The 21,345-nt window shown below is 44.6% G+C and overlaps 1 protein-coding gene across 1 annotated transcript in view; it reads left to right on the top strand.

The window, feature by feature from the left end:
* Window positions 1-4,091: 4,091 nt before the first annotated feature.
* The window catches only part of LOC311142240 (disks large homolog 4-like), a 37,226-nt gene continuing 19,972 nt past the window's right edge, over window positions 4,092-21,345 (top strand). Inside the window, exons 1-2 of the mRNA XM_084177849.1 lie at window positions 4,092-4,142; window positions 4,436-4,581. Of these exons, the coding sequence (XP_084033975.1) occupies window positions 4,127-4,142; window positions 4,436-4,581 (162 nt within the window). The 5' untranslated portion in view covers window positions 4,092-4,126. The remainder of the gene's footprint in view (window positions 4,143-4,435; window positions 4,582-21,345) is intronic.

The raw sequence follows: 21,345 nt of genomic DNA on the forward strand, positions 1-21,345 counted from the left end.
CAATTTAGAACAGAAATACCATGGTCCGTAAACCAGGCACGGGTAGATTTTGCGCTGTGTGCAGGCGCCAAGTCCTGTTGGAACCTGAAATCTCCATCTCCATAGAGCAGGTCAGCAGCAGGAAGCATGAAGTGCTCTAAAACTTGCTGGTAGACGGCTGCGTTGACCCTTGATCTCAGGAAACAGAGTGGACCGACACCAGCAGATGACATGGCACCCCAAACCATCACTGATGGTGGAAACTTTACACTAGACTTCAGGCAACGTGGATCCTGTGCCTCTCCTGTCTTCCTCCAGACTCTGGGACCTCGATTTCCAAAGGAAATGCAAAATTTGCTTTCGTCAGAAAACATGACTTTAGACCACTCAGCAGCAGTCCAGCTCTTTTTTTCCTTAGCCCAGGTGAGACGCTTTTCGCGCTGTTTCTTGGTCAACAGTGGCTTGACACGAGGTATGCGGCAGTTGAAACCCATGTCTTTCAAGCGTCTCTTGGTGGTGGATCTTGAAGCCCTGACTCCAGCAGCTGTCCACTCCTTGTGAATCTCCCCCACATTTTTGAATGGGTTTTTTTTCACAATCTTGACTAGGGCGCGGTGATCCCTATCGCTTGTACACTTTTTCTGACCACAGTTTTTCCTTCCCTTTGCCTCTCTATTAATGTGTTTGGACACAGAGCTCTGAGAACAGCCAGCCTCTTCTGCAATAACCTTTTGTGTCTTTCCCTCCTTGTGCAATGTGTCGATGGTCGCCTTTTGGACAGCTGTCAAATCTGAAGTCTTCCCCATGTTTGTGTAGGCTTCAGAACTGGACTGAGAGACCATTTAAAGCCCTTTGCAGGTGTTTTGAGTTAATCAGCTGATTATTTTGTGGCACCAGGTGTCTTCAAAATGTAACCCTTACACAATATTCTAATTTTGTGACACACGGAATTTTGGATTTTCATTTGTTGCCACTTCAAATCATCAAAATTAAATGAAATAAACATTTGAATGCATCAGTCTGTGTGCAATGAATAAATATAATGTACAAGTTACACCTTTTGAATGCAATTACTGAAATAAATCAAGTTTTTCAAAATATTCTAATTTACTGACTTTTACCTGTATATACAGTGGGGAGAACAAGTATTTGATACACTGCCAATTTTGCAGGTTTTCCTACTTACAAAGCATGTAGAGGTCTGTAATTTTTATCATAGGTACACTTCAACTGTGAGAGACGGAATCTAAAATCCAGAAAATCACATTGTATGATTTTTAAGTAATTAATTTGCATTTTATTGCATGACGTAAGTATTTGATACATCAGAAAAGCAGAACTTAATATTTGGTACAGAAACCTTTATGTGCAATTACAGAGATCATACGTTTCCTGTAGGTCTTGACCAGGTTTGCACACACTGCAGCAGGGATTTTGGCCCACTCCTCCATACAGACCTTCTCCAGATCCTTCAGGTTTCGGGGCTATCGCTGGGCAATAGGGACTTTCAGCACCCTCCAAAGATTTTCTATTGGGTTCAGGTCTGGAGACTGGCTAGGCCACTCTAGGACCTTGAGATGCTTCTTACGGAGCCACTCCATAGTTGCCCTGGCTGTGTGTTTCGGGTCGTTGTCATGCTGGAAGACCCAGCCACGACCCATCTTCAATGCTCTTACTGAGGGAAGGAGGTTGTTGGCCAAGATCTCGCGATACATGGCCCCATCCATTCTCCCCTCAATACGGCGCAGTCGTACTGTCCCCTTTGCAGAAAAGCATCCCCAAAGAATGATGTTTCCACCTCCAAGCTTCACGGTTGGGATGGTGTTCTTGGGGTTGTACTCATCCTTCTTCTTCCTCCAAACACAGCGAGTGGAGTTTAGACCAAAAAGCTCTATTTTTGTCTCATCAGACCACATGACCTTCTCCCATTCTTCCTCTGGATCATCCAGATGGTCATTGGCAAACTTCAGACAGGCCTGGACATGCGCTGGCTTGAGCAGGGGGACCTTGCGTGCGCTGCAGGATTTTAATCCATGACGGCATAGTGTGTTACTAATGGTTTTCTTTGAGACTGTGGTCCCAGCTCTCTTCAGGTCATTGACCAGGTCCTGCCGTGTAGTTCTGGGCTGATCCCTCACCTTCCTCATGATCATTGATGCCCCACGAGGTGAGATCTTGCATGGAGCCCCAGACCGAGGGTGATTGACCGTCATCTTGAACTTCCATTTTCTAATAATTGCACCAACAGTTGTTGCCTTCTCACCAAGCTGCTTGCCTATTGTCCTGTAGCCCATCCCAGCCTTGTGCAGGTCTACAATTTGATCCCTGATGTCCTTACACAGCTCTATAGTCTTGGCCATTGTGGAGAGGTTGGAGTCTGTTTGATTGAGTGTGTGGACAGGTGTCTTTTATACAGGTAACGAGTTCAAACAGGTGCAGTTAATATAGGTCATAAGTGGAGAACAGGAGGGCTTCTTAAAGAAAAACTAACAGGTCTGTGAGAGCTGGAATTCTTACTGGTTGGTAGGTGATCAAATACTTATGTCATGCAATAAAATGCAAATTAATTACCTAAAAATCATACAATGTGATTTTCTGGATTTTTGTTTTAGATTATGTCTCTCACAGTTGAAGTGTACCTATGATAAAAATTACAGACCTCTACATACTTTGTAAGTAGGAAAACCTGCAAAATTGGCAGTGTATCAAATACTTGTTCTCCCCACTGTACATAATATGACATTTGAAATGTCTTTATTATTTTGGAACTTCTGAGTGTAATGTTTACTGTTAATATTTATTGTTTATTTCACTTTTGCTTACTATCTACTTCACTTGCTTTGACAATGTTAACATACGTTTCCCATGCCAATAAAGCCCTTAAATTGAATTGAATTTAATTGAATTTGAATTGAGAGAGACAAACAGAATATTGAATGAAACGTTAAAGATGTGTTTTCTGTTCCCATTGATGCTGTTGTAAAGTGACAGCCCTGTAGAGTGGGGTCCTTTTGGACAAGCCTGGAGCAGTGGAGCACTGTCAAACTCAACTCAGACAGACAGACAGACTGGGGCTGCCTGCCTGGTGGCAGAGAGAGCGTGCTGCCTGCCAGAGAGGACGTGCTGCCTGGCAGAGAGGACGTGCTGCCTGGCAGAGAGGACTAGCTCATAGGAAGGATGCATGTTGGCAGTATGTGGCCAACACATACTGCACTGCATTGATAGAACACTGTGTAAACCGCTAGGCTCTTAGAGTGGGCTGCTGCTGTGCTATGTTTAGTTGATGAGTGGTGCAGATTATGCTTTGAACAGACTACAGGGATATTGACCAAGCATATTGCAGTGTGTTTAACTTTAGATTCAAATGTTAATTTAGGTTTATGTTTATCATCCCTTGTGCCATAGTCACCACCCCACCCCACCCCACCCCACCCCACCCCACCCCTACCCTCTTCAAACACCAACACCACTAACACAATCAACACCCCTCCCCCGCCATCATAATTGCCATCAAACTTTCCCACTTTCCCTTCCCCGGGGTGGGAGGGGGTGCAGCAGCCGCAGCAGCAGCATGAACTGCATCTCAGTGAGCACAGTACAGGGGAAGAGAGACAGTGGATATTCGCTCAGGAGAGAGAGAGTACAGCGGGCTGTTGTAAAGCAGAGGATGGAGCTCGAAGGGAGACACCGGTCGCGCTCCTCGGAATAAAGAATAACCCATTTTAGATCAGAACGAGATATCCAGATGACAAATGTGTTTTTAGCTTGTTTTCCCAAATTAGATGCAGCCATATTCAGCGCGACGTGAATGGCAAATACGTACCCGTGTCGTAGGCTATTCGTAGACTAGGCTATTTTGACAGCTGTTCAAAATAGCGCTATTGCTGATATTTGAACAGTAGGCTAATTATCAGACCGACAGGTAGGCTATACAATCCCACTCAAACCGCAGTGTTGGGGATTCCTCAAATGACCGACTCCACACTTGGATTACACAACAGGAGGAGGAAGGAACACTGTCGCCGGAGTCCAAACTCTCTTCTGCCTCTCAATAGTTATTTTTGTACCCAGAAGGGGACTGTGGCACCCCCAGATTTAAAAGTGTTTGTCTGGCTTTGAATGTAAAGCTATCTGCGTTCCCAGCCCAATGCTTGATATCAGGGGTATTGTTGAGATTTTTGTCTTTCTATTGTTGAAGTAGGCTGGCCTAATTTTGCATTAGTTGAAAGTGCATGTTTAGTATGAGGTTATTTTAAAAGTATTTTTCATTTATATCGAGATATTCCCCGGCTATACGGATACTCCTAATAATGTTGGCACGTGGCAGACAGACTGCCTTGATATCATATGGGTTTATCAATTTGTCATGTTTTTCTGAGAGGAAACGCCCCTTGAGTGCCCCTCCTCTTTCCTCTCTCTGCCACCCACTTATCCGGCTCGTCCATCCTTTTGGGAGGTGAACGGTGTTTGTTAGGTTCCCCACGGCGGCTCAGTGTTCAGCACTCAGGCAGGATGTTCGTCTCCGTGTGGTATGCCAAAAAAATGGGCCGGCGGTTCATCAACAACGTCCGGAAAGCCAAGAAGCATCCGCACCATATAATGGTAGGCACCAATTAGAAGTGGTTGTTGACTGGTTGACTGACCGACTGACTGGTTGACTGACTGCTCTGATGACAGATTTGTCAGATACAGCTATGTCATATTGATATTTGGTATGGTTTAGGTGGTTTCCTATGGATTTTGAAAATGGGAATGTATCTGAAATTATCTAAATTAAAAATGGAGATGTGTGAGTTTCTATGGAAATAGATATGGTAGAAGGGTTTTATTGTAATATTGAATATAGACATCCATTTAAATTGTTGCTGCACCTTGAGTGAAGGCTTATTCTGAAGAATCTCTAGATAAACTGCTTTATGGAGTCAAAAAACTGAATTGGTATGGTCATTTCGTCCATGTCTGTTCCAGCACTTGCAGTCTGGCTCTCATCTAAAGCATTGTTTGGTACCAGTTTATCAGGATGGTCAACTCTCTGTCCAAAATGTCAAATGGAAACGCTATGCTGGCAAGATAGGGAGAAATGATAAGCTCCGTTTGTTGAGTGAGACTTTTCTCAATTCAGTGGATGGTTTCTGTCATGGTGACAGGAATGTACGATTTTTTATACATTTGCTAATATTGGCACTCACAAACATAACACTTGGATTTCCGGAATGAGGATATAGCAGCCACACATTTGGCCTCTGAGAAATATGTGTGAATCACAGACCGTATGTCCCAATAATGTGATCAAATCTTCCTTTGTAGCTCCTCTGTATACTCTGTAGTGTAGCCCATGTCTTTTTATGTGTGGGAGTATATTGTGCTCATAACTCTCTGACCAAATCCTTTGAGTCCCTTCTGTTGTAACGATATGATGCTACGCATTTGTCATTTACAGTTTCAGTGTGCAGGAGATGTGTAGGCAGCCCTTATCTCTCTCTCCCTCTTTCTTAAACACAAACACATGCAGCATTACACACATTTACACACCCTATTGCTTTTCTGTGGGAGTGCATAGGGGGTTCTAATAAAGAATGGTTTGTGAGATATAAAATAAAATACAATTGTATTTGTCACATGCACTGAATAGAACGGGTGTAGAGGTAGATACAGTGCCTTCGGAAAGTATTCAGACCCCTTGACTTTTTCCACATTTTGTTACGTTACAGCCTTATTCTAAAATTAATTAAATTGTTTTTTCACCTCATCAATCTACACACAATACCCCATAATGACAAAAGCAAAAACAGGTTTTTAGACATTTTTGCGAATTAAAAATAAAATAAATACGGAAATATCACATTTACATAAGTATTCAGACCCTTTATTCAGTACTTTGTTGAAGCACCTTTGGCAGCAATTACAGCATTGAGTCTTCTTGGGCATGACGCTAGAAGCTTGGCACACCTGTATTTGTGGAGTTTCTCCCATTCTTCTCTGCAGATCCTCTCAAGCTCTGTCAGGATGGATGGGGAGCATTGCTGCACAGCTATTTTCAGGTCTCTCCAGAGATGTTAGATCGGGTTCAAGTCTGGGCTCTGGCTGGGCCACTCAAGGACGCCTGCGTTGTCTTGGCTGTGTGCTTAGGGTCGTTGTCCTGTTGGAAGGTGAACCTTTGCCCCAGTGAGGTCCTGAGCACTCTGGAACAGGTTGTCATCAAGGATCTCTCTGTACTTTGCTCCGTTCATCTTTCCCTGGATCCTGACTAGTCTCCCAGTCCCTGCCGTTGAAAAACAACCCCAAAGCATGATGTTGCCACCACCATGCTTCACCGTAGGGATGGTGCCAGGTTTCCTCCAGACGTGATGCTTGGGATTCAGGCCAAAGAGTTCAATCTTGGTTTCATCAGACCAGAGAATCTTGTTTCTCATGGTCTGAGAATCTTTAGGTGCCATTTGGCAAACTCCAAGCGGGCTGTCATGTGCCTTTTACTGAAGAGTGGATTCCGTCTGGCCACTCTACCATAAAGGCCTGGTTGGTGGAGTGTTGCAGAGATGGTTGTCCTTCTGGAAGGTTCTCCCATCTCCACAGAGGAAGTCTGGAGCTCTGTCAGAGTGACCATCGAGTTCTTGGTCACCTCCCTGACCAAGGCCCTTCTCCCCCGATTGCTCAGTTTCACTGGGCGGCCAGCTCTAGGAAGAGTCTTGGTGGTTCCAAACTTCTTCCATTTAAGAATGATGGAGGCCACTGTGTTCTTGGGGATCTTCAATGCTGCAGAATTTTTTTCGTACCCTTCCCCAGATCTGTGCCTCAACACAATCCTGTCTCGGAGCTCTACGGACAATTCCTTCGACCTCATGGCTTGGTTTTTGTTCTGACATGCACTGTCAACTGTGGGACCTTATATAGACAGGTGTGTGCCTTTCCAAATCATGTCCAATCAATTGAATTTACCACAGGTGGACTCCAATCAAGTTGTAGAAACATCTCAAGGATGATCAATAGAAATAGGATGCACCTGAGCTCAACTTTGAATCTCATAGCAAAGGGTCTGAATACTTTTTAAATTATACATTTGGCAAAATTTCTAGCAACCTGTTTTCACTTTGTCTTTATGGGGTATTGTGTGTAGATTGCTGAGGAAAAAAATGTATTTAATCCTTTTAGAATAAGGCTGCAACGTAACAAAATGTGGAAAAAGTCAAGGGTTCTGAATACTTTCCGAAGGCACTGTATGTACAAAAAGGCAGGGTAAAGTGACTAGGCATTAGAATAGATAAGAACACAAGTAAAAATGAAGACCAGAGTAGCAGCAGCATATGATGAGTGTGAAAGTGTGTGTATGTGTGTGTTGTGTATGCGTGTGTAGTGTGTAGTGTATGTGAAAGTGTGTGGGTTTTGTGTGAGAGTGTATATAGTGCGTACAGTGGGGAGAACAAGTATTTGATACACTGCCGATTTTGCATGTTTTCCTACTTACAAAGCATGTAGAGGTCTGTATTTCTTATCATAGGTACACTTCAACTGTGAGAGACGGAATCTAAAACAAAAATCCAGAAAATCACATTGTATGATTTTTAAGTAATTAATTTGCATTGTATTGCATGACATAAGTATTTGATACATCAGAAAAGCAGAACTTAATACTTGGTACAGAAACCTTTGTTTGCAATTACAGAGACCATACGTTTCCTGTAGGTCTTGACCAGGTTTGCACACACTGCAGCAGGGATTTTGGCCCACTCCTCCATACAGACCTCTCCAGATCCTTCAGGTTTCGGGACTGTCGCTGGGCAATACGGACTTTCAGCCCCCTCCAAAGATTTTCTATTGGGTTCAGGTCTGGAGACTGGCTAGGCCACTCCAGGACCTTGAGATGCTTCTTACGGAGCCACTCCTTAGTTTCCCTGGCTGTGTGTTTTGGGTCGATGTCATGCTGGAAGACCCAGCCACGACCCATCTTCAATGCTCTTACTGAGGGAAGGAGGTTGTTGGCCAAGATCTCACGATACATGGCCCCATCCATCCTCCCCTCAATACGGTGCAGTCGTCCTGTCCCCTTTGCAGAAAAGCATCCCCAAAGAATGATGTTTCCACCTCCATGCTTCACGGTTGGGATGGTGTTCTTGGGGTTGTACTCATCCTTCTTCTTCCTCCAAACACGGCGAGTGGAGTTTAGACCAAAAAGCTCTATTTTTGTCTCATCAGACCACATGACCTTCTCCCATTCCTCCTCTGGATCATCCAGATGGTCATTGGCAAACTTCAGACGGGCCTGGACATGCGCTGGCTTGAGCAGGGGGACCTTGCGTGCACTGCAGGATTCTAATCCATGACGGCGTAGTGTGTTACTAATGGTTTTCTTTGAGACTGTGGTCCCAGCTCTCTACAGGTCATTGACCAGGTCCTGCAGTGTAGTTCTGGGCTGATCCCTCACCTTCCTCATGATCATTGATGCCCCACAAGGTGAGATCTTGCATGGAGATCCAGACCGAGGGTGATTGACCGTCATCTTGAACTTCTTCCATTTTCTAATAATTGCGCCAACAGTTGTTGCCATCTCACCAAGCTGCTTGCCTATTGTCCTGTAGCCCATCCCAGCCTTGTGCAGGTCTACAATTGTATCCCTGATGTCCTTACACAGCTCTCTGGTCATGGCCATTGTGGAGAGGTTGGAGTCTGTTTGATTGAGTGTGTGGACAAGTGTCTTTTATACAGGTGCAGTTAATACAGGTAATGAGTGGAGAACAGGAGGGCTTCTTAAAGAAAAACTAACAGGTCTGTGAGAGCCGGAATTCTTACTGGTTGGTAGGTGATCAAATACTTATGTCATGCAATAAAATGCAAATTAATTACCTAAAAATCATACAATGTGATTTTCTGGATTTTTGTTTTAGATTCTGTCTCTCACAGTTGAAGTGTACCTATGATAAAAATTACAGACCTCTACATGCTTTGTAAGTAGGAAAACCTGCAAAATCGGCAGTGTATCAAATACTTGTTCTCCCCACTGTATATATACTCTTGTGAGTGTGCATAGAGTCAGGGCAAGATAGGGTCAATGCAGATAGTCCGTGTAACCATTTCATTCACTATTTAGTAGTCTTATGGCTATTTAGCAGTCTTATGGCTTGGGGGTAGAAGCTGTCTCGGAGCCTGTTGGTCCGAGAGCCGATGCTCCGGTACCATTTGCCGGAAGGTAGCAAAGTGAACAGTCTGTGGCTCGGGTGGCTGAAGTCTTTGGCAAAGTGTCAGGCCTTCCTCTGACACCGCCTGATATAGAGGTGCTGGTTGACAGGGAGGTCAGCCCCAGTGATGTACTGGGCCGTCCGCACCACCCTCTGTAGCGCTTTGCGGTTGAGGGCAGTGCATTTGCCATACCAAGCAGTGATGCAGGCATGCAGCCAGTCAAGATGCTTTCGATTGTGCAGCTGTATATGCCAAATCTTTTCAGCCTGCTGAGGGGGAAGAGGTGCTGTCGTGCCCGCTTCACAACTGTGTGGGTGTGTGTGTGGACTATGTTAAGTCCTTAGTGATGTGGACACCAAGAAACTTGAAGCTCTCGACTACAGCCCCATAGATGTGGATGGGGGCATGCTCTCCCCTCTTTCTCCTGTAGTCCACGATCAGCTCCTTGGTCTTACTGATGTTGAGGGAGAGGTTGTTGTCCTGGCACCACACTGCCAAGTCTCTGACCTCCTTCCTGTAGGCTGTCTCATCACTGTCGGTGTTCAGGCCTACCACTGTTGTGTAGTCAGCAAACTTGATGATGATGTTGGAGTCATGCGTGGTCATGCAGTCGTGGGTGAACAGGGAGTTCAGGAGGGGACTAAGCATGCACCCCTGAGGGGCCCCCCTGTTGATGGTCAGTGTGGCGGAGGTGTTGTTTCCTACCCTCCCCACCTGGGGCTGCACATCAGGAACTCCAGGATCCAGTTGCAGAAGGAGTTGTTCAGTCCCAGGATCCTGAGCTTGGTGATGAGCTTCGAGGGGACTATGGTGTTGAACGCTGAGCTGTAGTCTATGAACAGCATTCTCACATAGTTATTTCCCCTCTTGTCCAGGTGGGAGAGGGCAGATCTGTGGATCTGTTGGGGCGGTATGCGAATTGGAGTGGGTCCAGGGTGTCTGGGATGATGGTGTTGATGGGCAGCCTTCCAAAGCACTTCATAATTACATATGTGAGTGCTACAGGGCGATAGTCATTTAGGCAGGTTACCTTGGAGTTCTTGGGAACAGGGACAATGGTGGTCAGCTTGAAACATGTTGGGATTTCCGACTGGGACAATGGGAGATTGAAAATGTCTGTGAAGACACTTGCCAGCTGGTCTGCGCATGCTCTGAAAACTCACCCTGGTATTCTGTCTGGCCCAGCGGCCTTGCGAGTGTTAACCTGTTTAAAAGTTTGACTCACATCAGCCACTCAGAACGAGATCACACAGTCATCCGGAACAACAGGGACTTTCATGCAGGACTTTGTGTTGTTTTCCCCAAAGCGAGCATAAATGGCATTTAGCTCGCTTGGGAGTTCTGCGTCACTGGGAATCTCACAGCTGAGTTTCCCTTTGTAATCTATTATCATCTGCAAGCCCTGCCACATCCGACGGATATATGCTGATATGCTGGTGTTTGAATGAAACCCTATAAAATCCCCATTGCATGCACAGTGACACATGTGCACACACTGTTCACACACACACACACACACACACACACACACACACACACACACACACACACACACACACACACACACACACACACACACACACACACACGTATGGATCTGCTGCCATTCCCTCCCTTCCCCCACATATACAGTATCTCTCCCTCTTTCATCCCCCCTCCTCTCCTCTCCTCCTGTCCTTCCTTTGTTAGAGCTGCCCTCAGGTCAGGGCCAGTCTGGAGTGTGCTGGCCTTTTCTGTTCCTGTCTCTCCTTCTGGTATTGTTCTCTCGTTTACCCTTCCACTCTCTATCTCACTCAGCATCTGTTTACCCTGCTTTCTCCCTTAAACAGAGTACACATTTAGACACAGCAGCTACAGAAATAGAAACCAATCTCTAGTTGCCTGACTGACTGCATAATCAGTACTGTTTTGGAAGATTAAAACACTCCAATGAAAATGTGTGATTGTTGCTACTCACATGAGTCCCTTTATGTCTTTAGATTGCAATATGAAGGGTATGCCAGATGAATCAGTGAAACGACTAGAGGGTTGTGATTGATGTTATGAGTGATAGTGTAGGTGTGGGTAATGGGTATGTGTGTGTTAGTAGAGTGTGTTGGCATAGCTTTTAGGTTAATTGTGGTTAATTTTGTCCTGACTGACTGCTTTCTGTTTTGCTTGATGGCTTGTTGAGGTTATTTGGGCACACTATTATGACACTTCTTATGTTAAGTTATGTAGACACACATTGCTTATACCACAGGTACAACATACAGCTATCCTACTCAACATATGTTAGGCTTTTTATTTCATGAAAAAGTCTGACAGAGACTAGGCGTATTACCTGAATTTGCCTGTAAGATCACTATTATACAGTGAGGGAAAAAAGTATTTGATCCCCTGCTGATTTTGTACGTTTGCCCACTGAGAAAGAAATGATCAGTCTATCATTTTAATGGTAGGTTTATTTGAACAGTGAGAGACAGAATAACAACAAAATAATCCAGAAAAACGCATGTCAAAAATGTTATAAATTGATTTGCATTTTAATGAGGGAAATAAGTATTTGACCCCCTCTCAATCAGAAAGATTTCTGGCTCCCAGGTGTCTTTTATACAGGTAACGAGCTGAGATAGAATAGTCTAGGTCCAAAAGACTTCTCAACAGCTTCTACCCCCAAGCCATAAGACTCCTGAACAGCTAATCATGGCTACCCGGACTATTTGCACTGCCCCCCCACCCCATCTTTTTACGCTGCTGCTACTCTGTTAATCATTTATGCATAGTCACTTTAACTCTACCCACATGTACATATTACTTCAACTACCTCAACTAGCCGGTGCCCCCGCACATTGACTCTGCACCGGTACCCCCCTGTATATATAGCCTCCCTACTGTTATTTCATTTTACTTCTGCTCTTTTTTTCTCAACACTTTTTTGTTGTTGTTTTATTTTACTTTTTTATAAAAAATAAATGCACTGTTGGTTAAGGGCTGTAAGTCAGCATTTCACTGTAATGTCTGCACCTGTTGTATTCGGCGCATGTGGCCAATAACATTTTATTTTATTTGATTTGAGATTAGGAGCACACTCTTAAAGGGAGTGCTCCTAATCTCAGCTTGTTACCTGTATAAAAGACACCTGTCCACAGAAGCAATCAATCAATCAGATTCCAAACTCTCCACCATGGCCAAGACCAAGGAGCTCTCCAAGGATGTCAGGGACAAGATTGTAGACCTACACAAGGCTGGAATGGGCTACAAGACCATCGCCAAAGCAGCTTGGTGAGAAGGTGACAACAGTTGGTGCGATTATTCGCAAATGGAAGAAACACAAAAGAACTGTCAATATCCCTCGGCCTGGGGCTCCATGCAAGATCTCACCTCGTGGTGTTGCAATGATCATGAGAACGGTGAGGAATCAGCCCAGAACTACACAGGAGGATCTTGTCAATGATCTCAAGGCAGCTGGGACCATAGTCACCAAGAAAACAATTGGTAACACACTACGCCGTGAAGGACTGAAATCCTGCAGCGCCCGCAAGGTCCCCCTGCTCAAGAAAGCACATATACAGGGCCGTCTGAAGTCTGAATTATTCAGAGGAGAACTGGGTGAAAGTGTTGTGGTCAGATGAGACCAAAATGGAGCTCTTTGGCATCAACTCAACTCGCCGTGTTTAGAGGAGGAGGAATGCTGCCTATGACCCAAAGAACACCATCCCCACCGTCAAACATGGAGGTGGAAAGATTATGCTTTGGGGGTGTTTTTCTGCTAAGGGGACAGGACAACTTCACCGCATCAAAGGGACAATGGACGGGGCCATGTACCGTCAAATCTTGGGTGAGAACCTCCTTCCCTCAACCAGGGCATTGAAAATGGGTCGTGGATGGGTATTCCAGCATGACAATGACCCAAAACACACGGCCAAGGCAACAAAGGAGTGGCTCAAGAAGAAGCACATTAAGGTCCTGGAGTGGCCTAGCCAGTCTCCAGACCTTAATCCCATAGAAAATCTGTGGAGGGAGCTGAAGGTACGAGTTGCCAAACATCAGCCTCGAAACCTTAATGACTTGGAGAAGATCTGCAAAGAGGAGTGGGACAAAATCCCTCCTGAGATGTGTGCAAACCTGGTGGCCAACTTCAAGAAACGTCTGACCTCTGTGATTGCCAACAAGGGTTTTGCCACCAAGTACTAAGTCATGTTTTGCAGAGGGGTCAAATACTTATTTCCCTCATTAAAATGCAAATCAATTTATAACATTTTTGACATGCGTTTTTCTGGATTTTTGTTGTTGTTATTCTGTCTCTCACTGTTCAAATAAACCTACTATTAAAATTATAGACTGATCATTTCTCTGTCAGTGGGCAAACGTACAAAATCAGCAGGGGATCAAATACTTTTTTCCCTCACTGTAGGTATGTTTTACTGTGCTTCTTTTGAAACAATACATATTCATTTTCTTCTAAAAGCTCTCTGTAGTCTTGAAGACAATATCTGCTGACAGCATTGTTCTGTAATTTTGCTTGACTTAAAAATAGCTGTTTCCAACTGCTACAGTGACATACACTATATATACAAAAGTATGTGGACACACCTTCAAATTAGTGGATTAGACTATTTCAGCCACACCCGTTGCTGACAGGTGTATAAAATCGAGCACACAGCCATGCAATCTCCATAGACAAACATTGGCAGTAGAATGCCCTTACTGAAGAGCTCAGTGACTTTCAATGTAGCACTTGAAAGTCAGTTCGTCAAATTTCTGCCCTGCTAGATCTTCCCCAGTCAACTGTAAGTGCTATTATTGTGAAGTGGAAACGTCTAGGAGCAACAACGGCTCAGACGCGAAGTGGAAGGCCACACAAGCTCACAGAATGGGACAGCCGAGTGCTGAAGCGTGTAGCGCGTACAAATCGTCTGTAACACTCACTACCTAGTTCCAAACTGCCTCTGGAAGCAACATCAGCACAAGAACTGTTCGTCGGGAGCTTAATGAAATGGATTTCCATGGCCAAGCAGCCGCACACAAGCCTAAAATCACCATGCGCAATGCCAAGCGTCGGCTGGAGTGGTGTGAAGCTCGCCACCATTGGACTCTGGAACAGTGGAAACGCGTTCTCTGGAGTGATGAATCACGCTTCACCATCTGGCAGTCCAACGGATTAATCTGGGTTTGGCTGATGCCAAGAGAACGCTACCTGCCCCAATGCATAGTGCCAATTGTAAAGTTTGGTGGAGGAGGAATAATGGTATGGGGTTGTTTTTCATAGTTCGGGCTAGAACCCTTAGTTCCAATGAAGGGAAATCTTAACGCTACAGCATACAATGACATTCTAGACGATTCTGTCCTTCCAACTTTGTGACAACAGTTTGGGGAAGGCCATTTCCTGTTTCAGCATGATAATGCCCCCGTGCACAAAGCGAGGTCCATACAGAAATGGTTTGTCGAGATCGATGTGGAAGAACCTGACTGGCCTGCACAAATCCCTGACCTCGACCCCATTGAACACCTTTGGGATTAATTGGAACGCTGACTGCGAGCCAGGCCTAGTCGCCCAACATCAGTGCTCTACCTCACTAATGCTCTTGTGGCTGAATGGAAGCAAGTCCCCGCAGCAATGTTCCAACATCTAGTGGAAAGCCTTCCCGGAAGAGTGGAGGCTGTTATAGCAGCAAAGGGGGGACCAACTCCATATTAATGCCCGTGATTTTGGAATGAGATGTTCGACGAGCAGGTGTACACAAACTACTGGTCCTGTAGTGTATTTATAAAGGGAGCTTTCTACTTTCTGCTGCCATTACAGACATGCTCTCTAGTGCGTACTGATCCTGAGGAGAGGGATGATAGATTTGTGGAGAGACAGAGTGGCTGGAGCAGAAGCCAGTTGAATGCTTTGTTTAAGGGGTAGCAGCCATCGATCGCTTTCTTAATGAACACACAAAAGTACCACTCCACCGCTCCGTCGATTCTACCTTCCCTCCATGCTCTCTCACTCTCTCTCTCTCTCGTTCTCTCTTGCTCTCATTCTCTCTCTCCCACCACTGTCTTTCTCTGTGCTCCCCTGTTGAGGCCTGGTGAAAGCCTGCTGGTCAGCATATTTAGGCTAGCTCTGTATTTAAATTTCAGCACTCTCTGAGGCCCAGCTCCGATTTGATGTTAAAGCATTTAAACTCTAGGGAGGTAGTGATCATGTGGGGCTATTTTCAGGTGTCTGCCGGTGAACTACCTTTAACCTCTGCCTCTCCATCAGACTGATTGACATAACACTGGCGGTCACTCCTCATCACCTAAACCTACACATTGACTCCACACTCCCTCCTCCTCTTCCATAGGAGCATGTGTATACGTCAACAGTACAGTCGTGGTCAAAAGTTTTGAGAATGACACAAGTATTGGTCTTCACAAAGTTTGCTGCTTCAGTGTTTTTCAATATTTTTGTCAGATGTTACAATGGTATACTGAAGTATAATTACAAGCATTCCATAAGTGTTAAAGGCTTTTATTGACAATTACATTAAGTTTATGCAAAGAGTCAATATTTGCAGTGTTGACCCTTCTTTTTCAAGACCTCTGCAATCCGCCCTGGCATGCTGTCAATTAACTTCTGGGCCACATCCTGACTGATGGCAGCCCATTCTTGCATAATCTACGCTTGGATTTTGTCAGAATTTGTGGGTTTTTGTTTGCCCACCTGCCTCTTGAGGATTGACCACAAGTTCTCAATGGGATTAAGGTCTGGGGAGTTTCCTGGCCATGGACCCAAAATGTAGATGTTTTGTTCCCCGAGCCACTTAGTTATCACTTTTGCCTTATGGCAAGGTGCTCCATCATGCTGGAAAAGGCATTGTTCGTCACCAAACTGTTCTTGGATGGTTGGGAGAAGTTGCTCTCGGAGGATGTGTTGGTACCATTCTTTATTCATGGCTGTGTTCTTAGGCAAAATTGTGAGTGAGCCCACTCCCTTGGCTGAGAAGCAACACCACACAAGTATGGTCTCAGGATGCTTTACAGTTGGCATGACACAGGACTGATGGTAGCGCTCACCTTGTCTTCTCCGGACAAGCTTTTTTCTGGATGCCCCAAACAATCGGAAAGGGGATTCATCAGAGAAAATGACTTTACCCCAGTCCTCAGCAGTCCAATCCCTGTACCTTTTGCAGAATATCAGTCTGTCCCTGATGTTTTTCCTGGAGAGAAGTGGCTTCCTCGCTGCCCTTCTTGACACCAGGCCATCCTCCAAAAGTCTTCGCCTCACTGTGCGTGACGATGCACTCACACCTGCCTGCTGCCATTCCTGAGCAAGCTCTGCACTGGTGGTGCCCCGATCCCGCAGCTGAATCAACTTTAGGAGACGGTCCTGGCACTTGCTGGACTTTCTTGGGCGCCCTGAAGCCTTCTTCCCAACAATTGAACCTCTCTCCTTGAAGTTCCTGATGATCCGATAAATGGTTGATTTAGGTGCAATCTTACTAGCAGCAATATCCTTTCCTGTGAAGCCCTTTTTGTGCAAAGCAATGATGACGGCACGTGTTTCCTTGCAGGTAACCATGGTTAACAGAGGAAGAACAATGATTTCAAGCACCACCCTCCTTTTAAAGCTTCCAGTCTGTTATTCTAACTCAATCAGCATGACAGAGTGATCTCCAGCCTTGTCCTCGTCAACACTCTCACCTGTGTTAACGAGAGAATCACTGACATGATGTCAGCTGGTCTTTTTGTGGCAGGGCTGAAATGCAGTGGAAATGTTTTTTTGGGATTAAGTTCATTTTCATGGCAAAGAGGGACTTTGCAATTAATTGCAATTCATCTGATCACTCTTCATAACATTATGGAGTATATGCAAGTTGCCATCATAAAAACTGAGGCAGCAGACTTTGTGAAAATTAATATTTGTGTCATTCTCAAAACCTTTGACCACGACTGTACACTCAGCTAAATGCAGCCTTGCAAGCACACACATCCACTATCTATCTCAATCAGATAACAAACAAAACACACATTCACTCAATCTCTCTCTGTATCTCTCTCTCTCTCTCTCACACACACACACACACACACACACACACACACACACACACACACACACACACCAAAAAACATGCAGCATCAATAAATGAACAACCTCACTTTAGGAAAAGCACTAATATATTTGCCTTTTGATGTATATAGGGCTCTATCTCTCTCTTTTTCTGTCTCTCTCTCTTCTCTCCTCTTTGTAATGGCTCCAGGGTATCGTGAGTCTATAAATCAAGCAATTACATCACACTCCTTCAACCCCTTATCTGTCCTCGCAGTCACACTCCCCTCCATGGCGAGGCTCTCCTTCCTTTCTCATGGCTCTCAGTCTCAGTGTTTTTGTCATTTGTCCTTACCCCTTGTCCTCTGGTGATTACTGCTGCTTGTTTAGACCCTGTCAGCCTGCAGAGGGCTGGACAGTGGAGTGTGCTGGTGTAGTGGGCAGTAATATTTGACATATTATAAATACCTCACATAAATACCTCACATGCGACTCGTAATAAGACTAAGCAATTAGCCTATTAAAATGTTTATCTAACTCTATAAAGATAATTAGCAATATGCAAGAGACTACAGTTGAACCATGTGCAATCAAGTATTATGCGTTTAGCTGACTAAGATCAATGAATGGTCATGAGATCGAATATCAAAGCAAGTATTATTTAGTAACTTTGTAAAATGAATGGGTTCACATACAAGGCATAAAGCTTAAGGTACAAGGAAGTACTGACATTAACAAAGCCTTATTCTAGGCATATAGATTATATAAGGTTAACTTACAAAGCAAAGCATGGACAAAGAGATGCTTACTAGCCCAGAGGCCTAGGAGCCTAGGAAATGAGAATTGATCATACAACCTTCCTCCATGGCTGGAAAAAGGATAAGAGAGAGAGAACAGAGGCATTTCATTCCGTTTATAACATCTGAAGGTGTAACCTTTCAACCCAAGACCAACCACCATAGACCAATCAAACGATACCAAGTTTACAGTGTAACCTGACCACCAAGGCCTAATCTCTATAGGGTGTCACAGCATTTAAATGCTTGTGTGGGGGATGAGACCAATTCCTGAGAGGACCATAAAACCTTTTTGAGAATAATTTAGGGTTCACCCTGTAGAGATACAAGTAACCACAGATATCATACATCCATATAGATAGCATCAGAGTTATCCTCAGTGAACAAATTTCAGATAGAAACCAGACATGGATACTAGAGTATTATTCTATCACATTCAATAGTCAGTCCACTGATTACTGTAACAGAGAGAAACATTTTGGCCCCTCAGAGCGGGGAAGGGCTGACTAGTTCTTTGGCATTGTCCTCTGCCTTCCAACAAATACAGTGGGGAGAACAAGTATTTGATACACTGCCGATTTTGCAGGTTTTCCTACTTACAAAGCATGTAGAGGTCTGTAATTTTTATCATAGGTACACTTCAACTGTGAGAGACGGAATCTAAAATACAGAAAATCACATTGTATGATTTTTAAGTAAATAATTTGCAGTTTATTGCATGACATAAGTATTTGATACATCAGAAAAGCAGAACTTAATATTTGGTACAGAAACCTTTGTTTGCAATTACAGAGATCATACGTTTCCTGTAGGTCTTGACCAGGTTTGCACACACTGCAGCAGGGATTTTGGCCCACTCCTCCATACAGACCTTCTCCAGATCCTTCAAGTTTCGGGGCTGTCGCTGGGCAATACGGACTTTCAGCTCCCTCCAAAGATTTTCTATTGGGTTCAGGTCTGGAGACTGGCTAGGCCACTCCTGGACCTTGAGATGCTTCTTACGGAGCCACTCCTTAGTTGCCCTGGCTGTGTGTTTTGGGTCGTTGTCATGCTGGAAGACCCTGCCACGACCCATCTTCAATGCTCTTACTGAGGGAAGGAGGTTGTTGGCCAAGATCTCGCGATACATGGCCCCATCCATCCTCCCCTCAATACGGTGCAGTCGTCCTGTCCCCTTTGCAGAAAAGCATCCCCAAAGAATGATGTTTCCACCTCCATGCTTCACGGTTGGGATGGTGTTCTTGGGGTTGTACTCATCCTTCTTCTTCCTCCAAACACGGCGAGTGGAGTTTAGACCAAAAAGCTCTATTTTTGTCTCATCAGACCACATGACCTTCTCCCATTCCTCCTCTGGATCATCCAGATGGTCATTGGCAAACTTCAGACGGGCCTGGACATGCGCTGGCTTGAGCAGGGGGACCTTGCGTGCGCTGCAGGATTTTAATCCATGACGGCGTAGTGTGTTACTAATGGTTTTCTTTGAGACTGTGGTCCCAGCTCTCTTCAGGTCATTGACCCGGTCCTGCCGTGTAGTTCTGGGCTGATCCCTCACCTTCCTCATGATCATTGATGCCCCACGAGGTGAGATCTTGCATGGAGCCCCAGACCGAGGGTGATTGACCGTCATCTTGAACTTCTTCCATTTTCTAATAATTGCACCAACAGTTGTTGCCTTCTCACCAAGCTGCTTGCCTATTGTCCTGTAGCCCATCCCAGCCTTGTGCAGGTCTACAATTTGATCCCTGATGTCCTTACACAGCTCTCTGGTCTTGGCCATTGTGGAGAGGTTGGAGTCTGTTTGATTGAGTATGTGAACAGGTGTCTTTTATGCAGGTAACGAGTTCAAACAGGTGCAGTTAATACAGGTAATGAGTGGAGAACAGCAGGGCCTCTTAAAGAAAAACTAACAGGTCTGTGAGAGCCGGAATTCTTACTGGTTGGTAGGTGATCAAATACTTATGTCATGCAATAAAATGCAAATTAATTACTTAAAAATCATACAATGTGATTTTCTGGATTTTTGTTTTAGATTCCGTCCGTCTGTAAGTAGGAAAACCTGCAAAATCGGCAGTGGATCAAATACTTGTACTCCCCACTGTACATTAGGGCCGAGCCTACACTGGATTGGATCTTAGCATGCCTTCCTATGGGGAGGTTAGTGATTAGTATCAGGATCAATATTCTGGTTGGCTGGGATTTTTATCCAGAGGTTCAAGTTAGTGGCTAGTGTCAAGGTTCAGGGTTTGATATCGGAGAAGGGGTGACAGGTTATGCCAGGGGGTTCAGTTTATCAGTGAAGGGGGTGGCCCGGAAATTAGAGAGGACGATAGGGTAACCGCCTCTAAGGCACGGAGATGGGAGAGCTGAGTAGGTGGCGTAAAAATGTGAGTGGGCGACTGCTAAATCCACTAAATCCTGGCAACTCCAGCCTCCCACTCCCTGACAAAGCACAGGGAGGGAGTCGCCTGTCAAAACCCCTGCAGGAGAAATGTGTGCACTGGGGATTGTGCACTGACTGCACAGTATATGTTTCTTAGCCTTGATAGAGTGCCTATAGGAAGTCTACACCCCCTTGGACATTTTTCACATTTTGCTGCCTTAAAATGTAATCTAAAAAGGGATTAAATTAATTCCCCCCCCCCCCCTCCCCCTACATATCTACTCAACCTACTCCACATTTTCAAAACGAAAGAAAGTTATAGAAAATTAAGAAAAAAACAAACAGAAATATCATAATTGGATGTCTCCACCCCCCTGAGTTAATACTTGGTGGAAGCACCTTTGGCAGCCATTACAGCTGTGAATCATTTGGGAAAAGATTCTACCAATATTGCACAACTCTTAAGGCAACATATATCCATTATTTTTGTCAAAATTGCTGGGAATCATTGATGGACAGCGATATTTAAATGTTGTCTCTGATTTTCAAAGTGTTCAGACCCCTTCCCTTTGTCCAAATTTTGTTACGTTACAGCCTTATGCTAACATTTATTAAATATTACATTTACATTTTACATTTTAGTCATTTAGCAGACTCTCTTATCCAGAGCGACTTACAGGAGCAAATATATTTTTCCTCATCAATCTACACACAATACCCCATAATGACAACGTGAAAACAGGTTTTTAGAAATTTGTGCAAATGTATAAACAACAAAAAAACAGAGATACCTTATTTACATAAGTATTCAGACCCTTTGCTATGAGACCCAAAATTAAGCTCAGGTGCATCCTGTTTCCATTGATCATCCTTGAGATGTTTCTACAACTTCATTGGAGTCCACCTGTGGTAAATTCAATTGATTGGACATGATTTTGAAAGACACACACCTGTCTATATAAGGTCCCACAGTTGACAGTGCATGTCAGAGCAAAAACCAAGCCATGTGGTCGAAGGAA

The sequence above is a fragment of the Coregonus lavaretus genome (genome assembly GCF_964263955.1).
Source record: "Coregonus lavaretus genome assembly, chromosome: 15".
Taxonomy (NCBI): Eukaryota; Metazoa; Chordata; class Actinopteri; order Salmoniformes; family Salmonidae; genus Coregonus; species Coregonus lavaretus.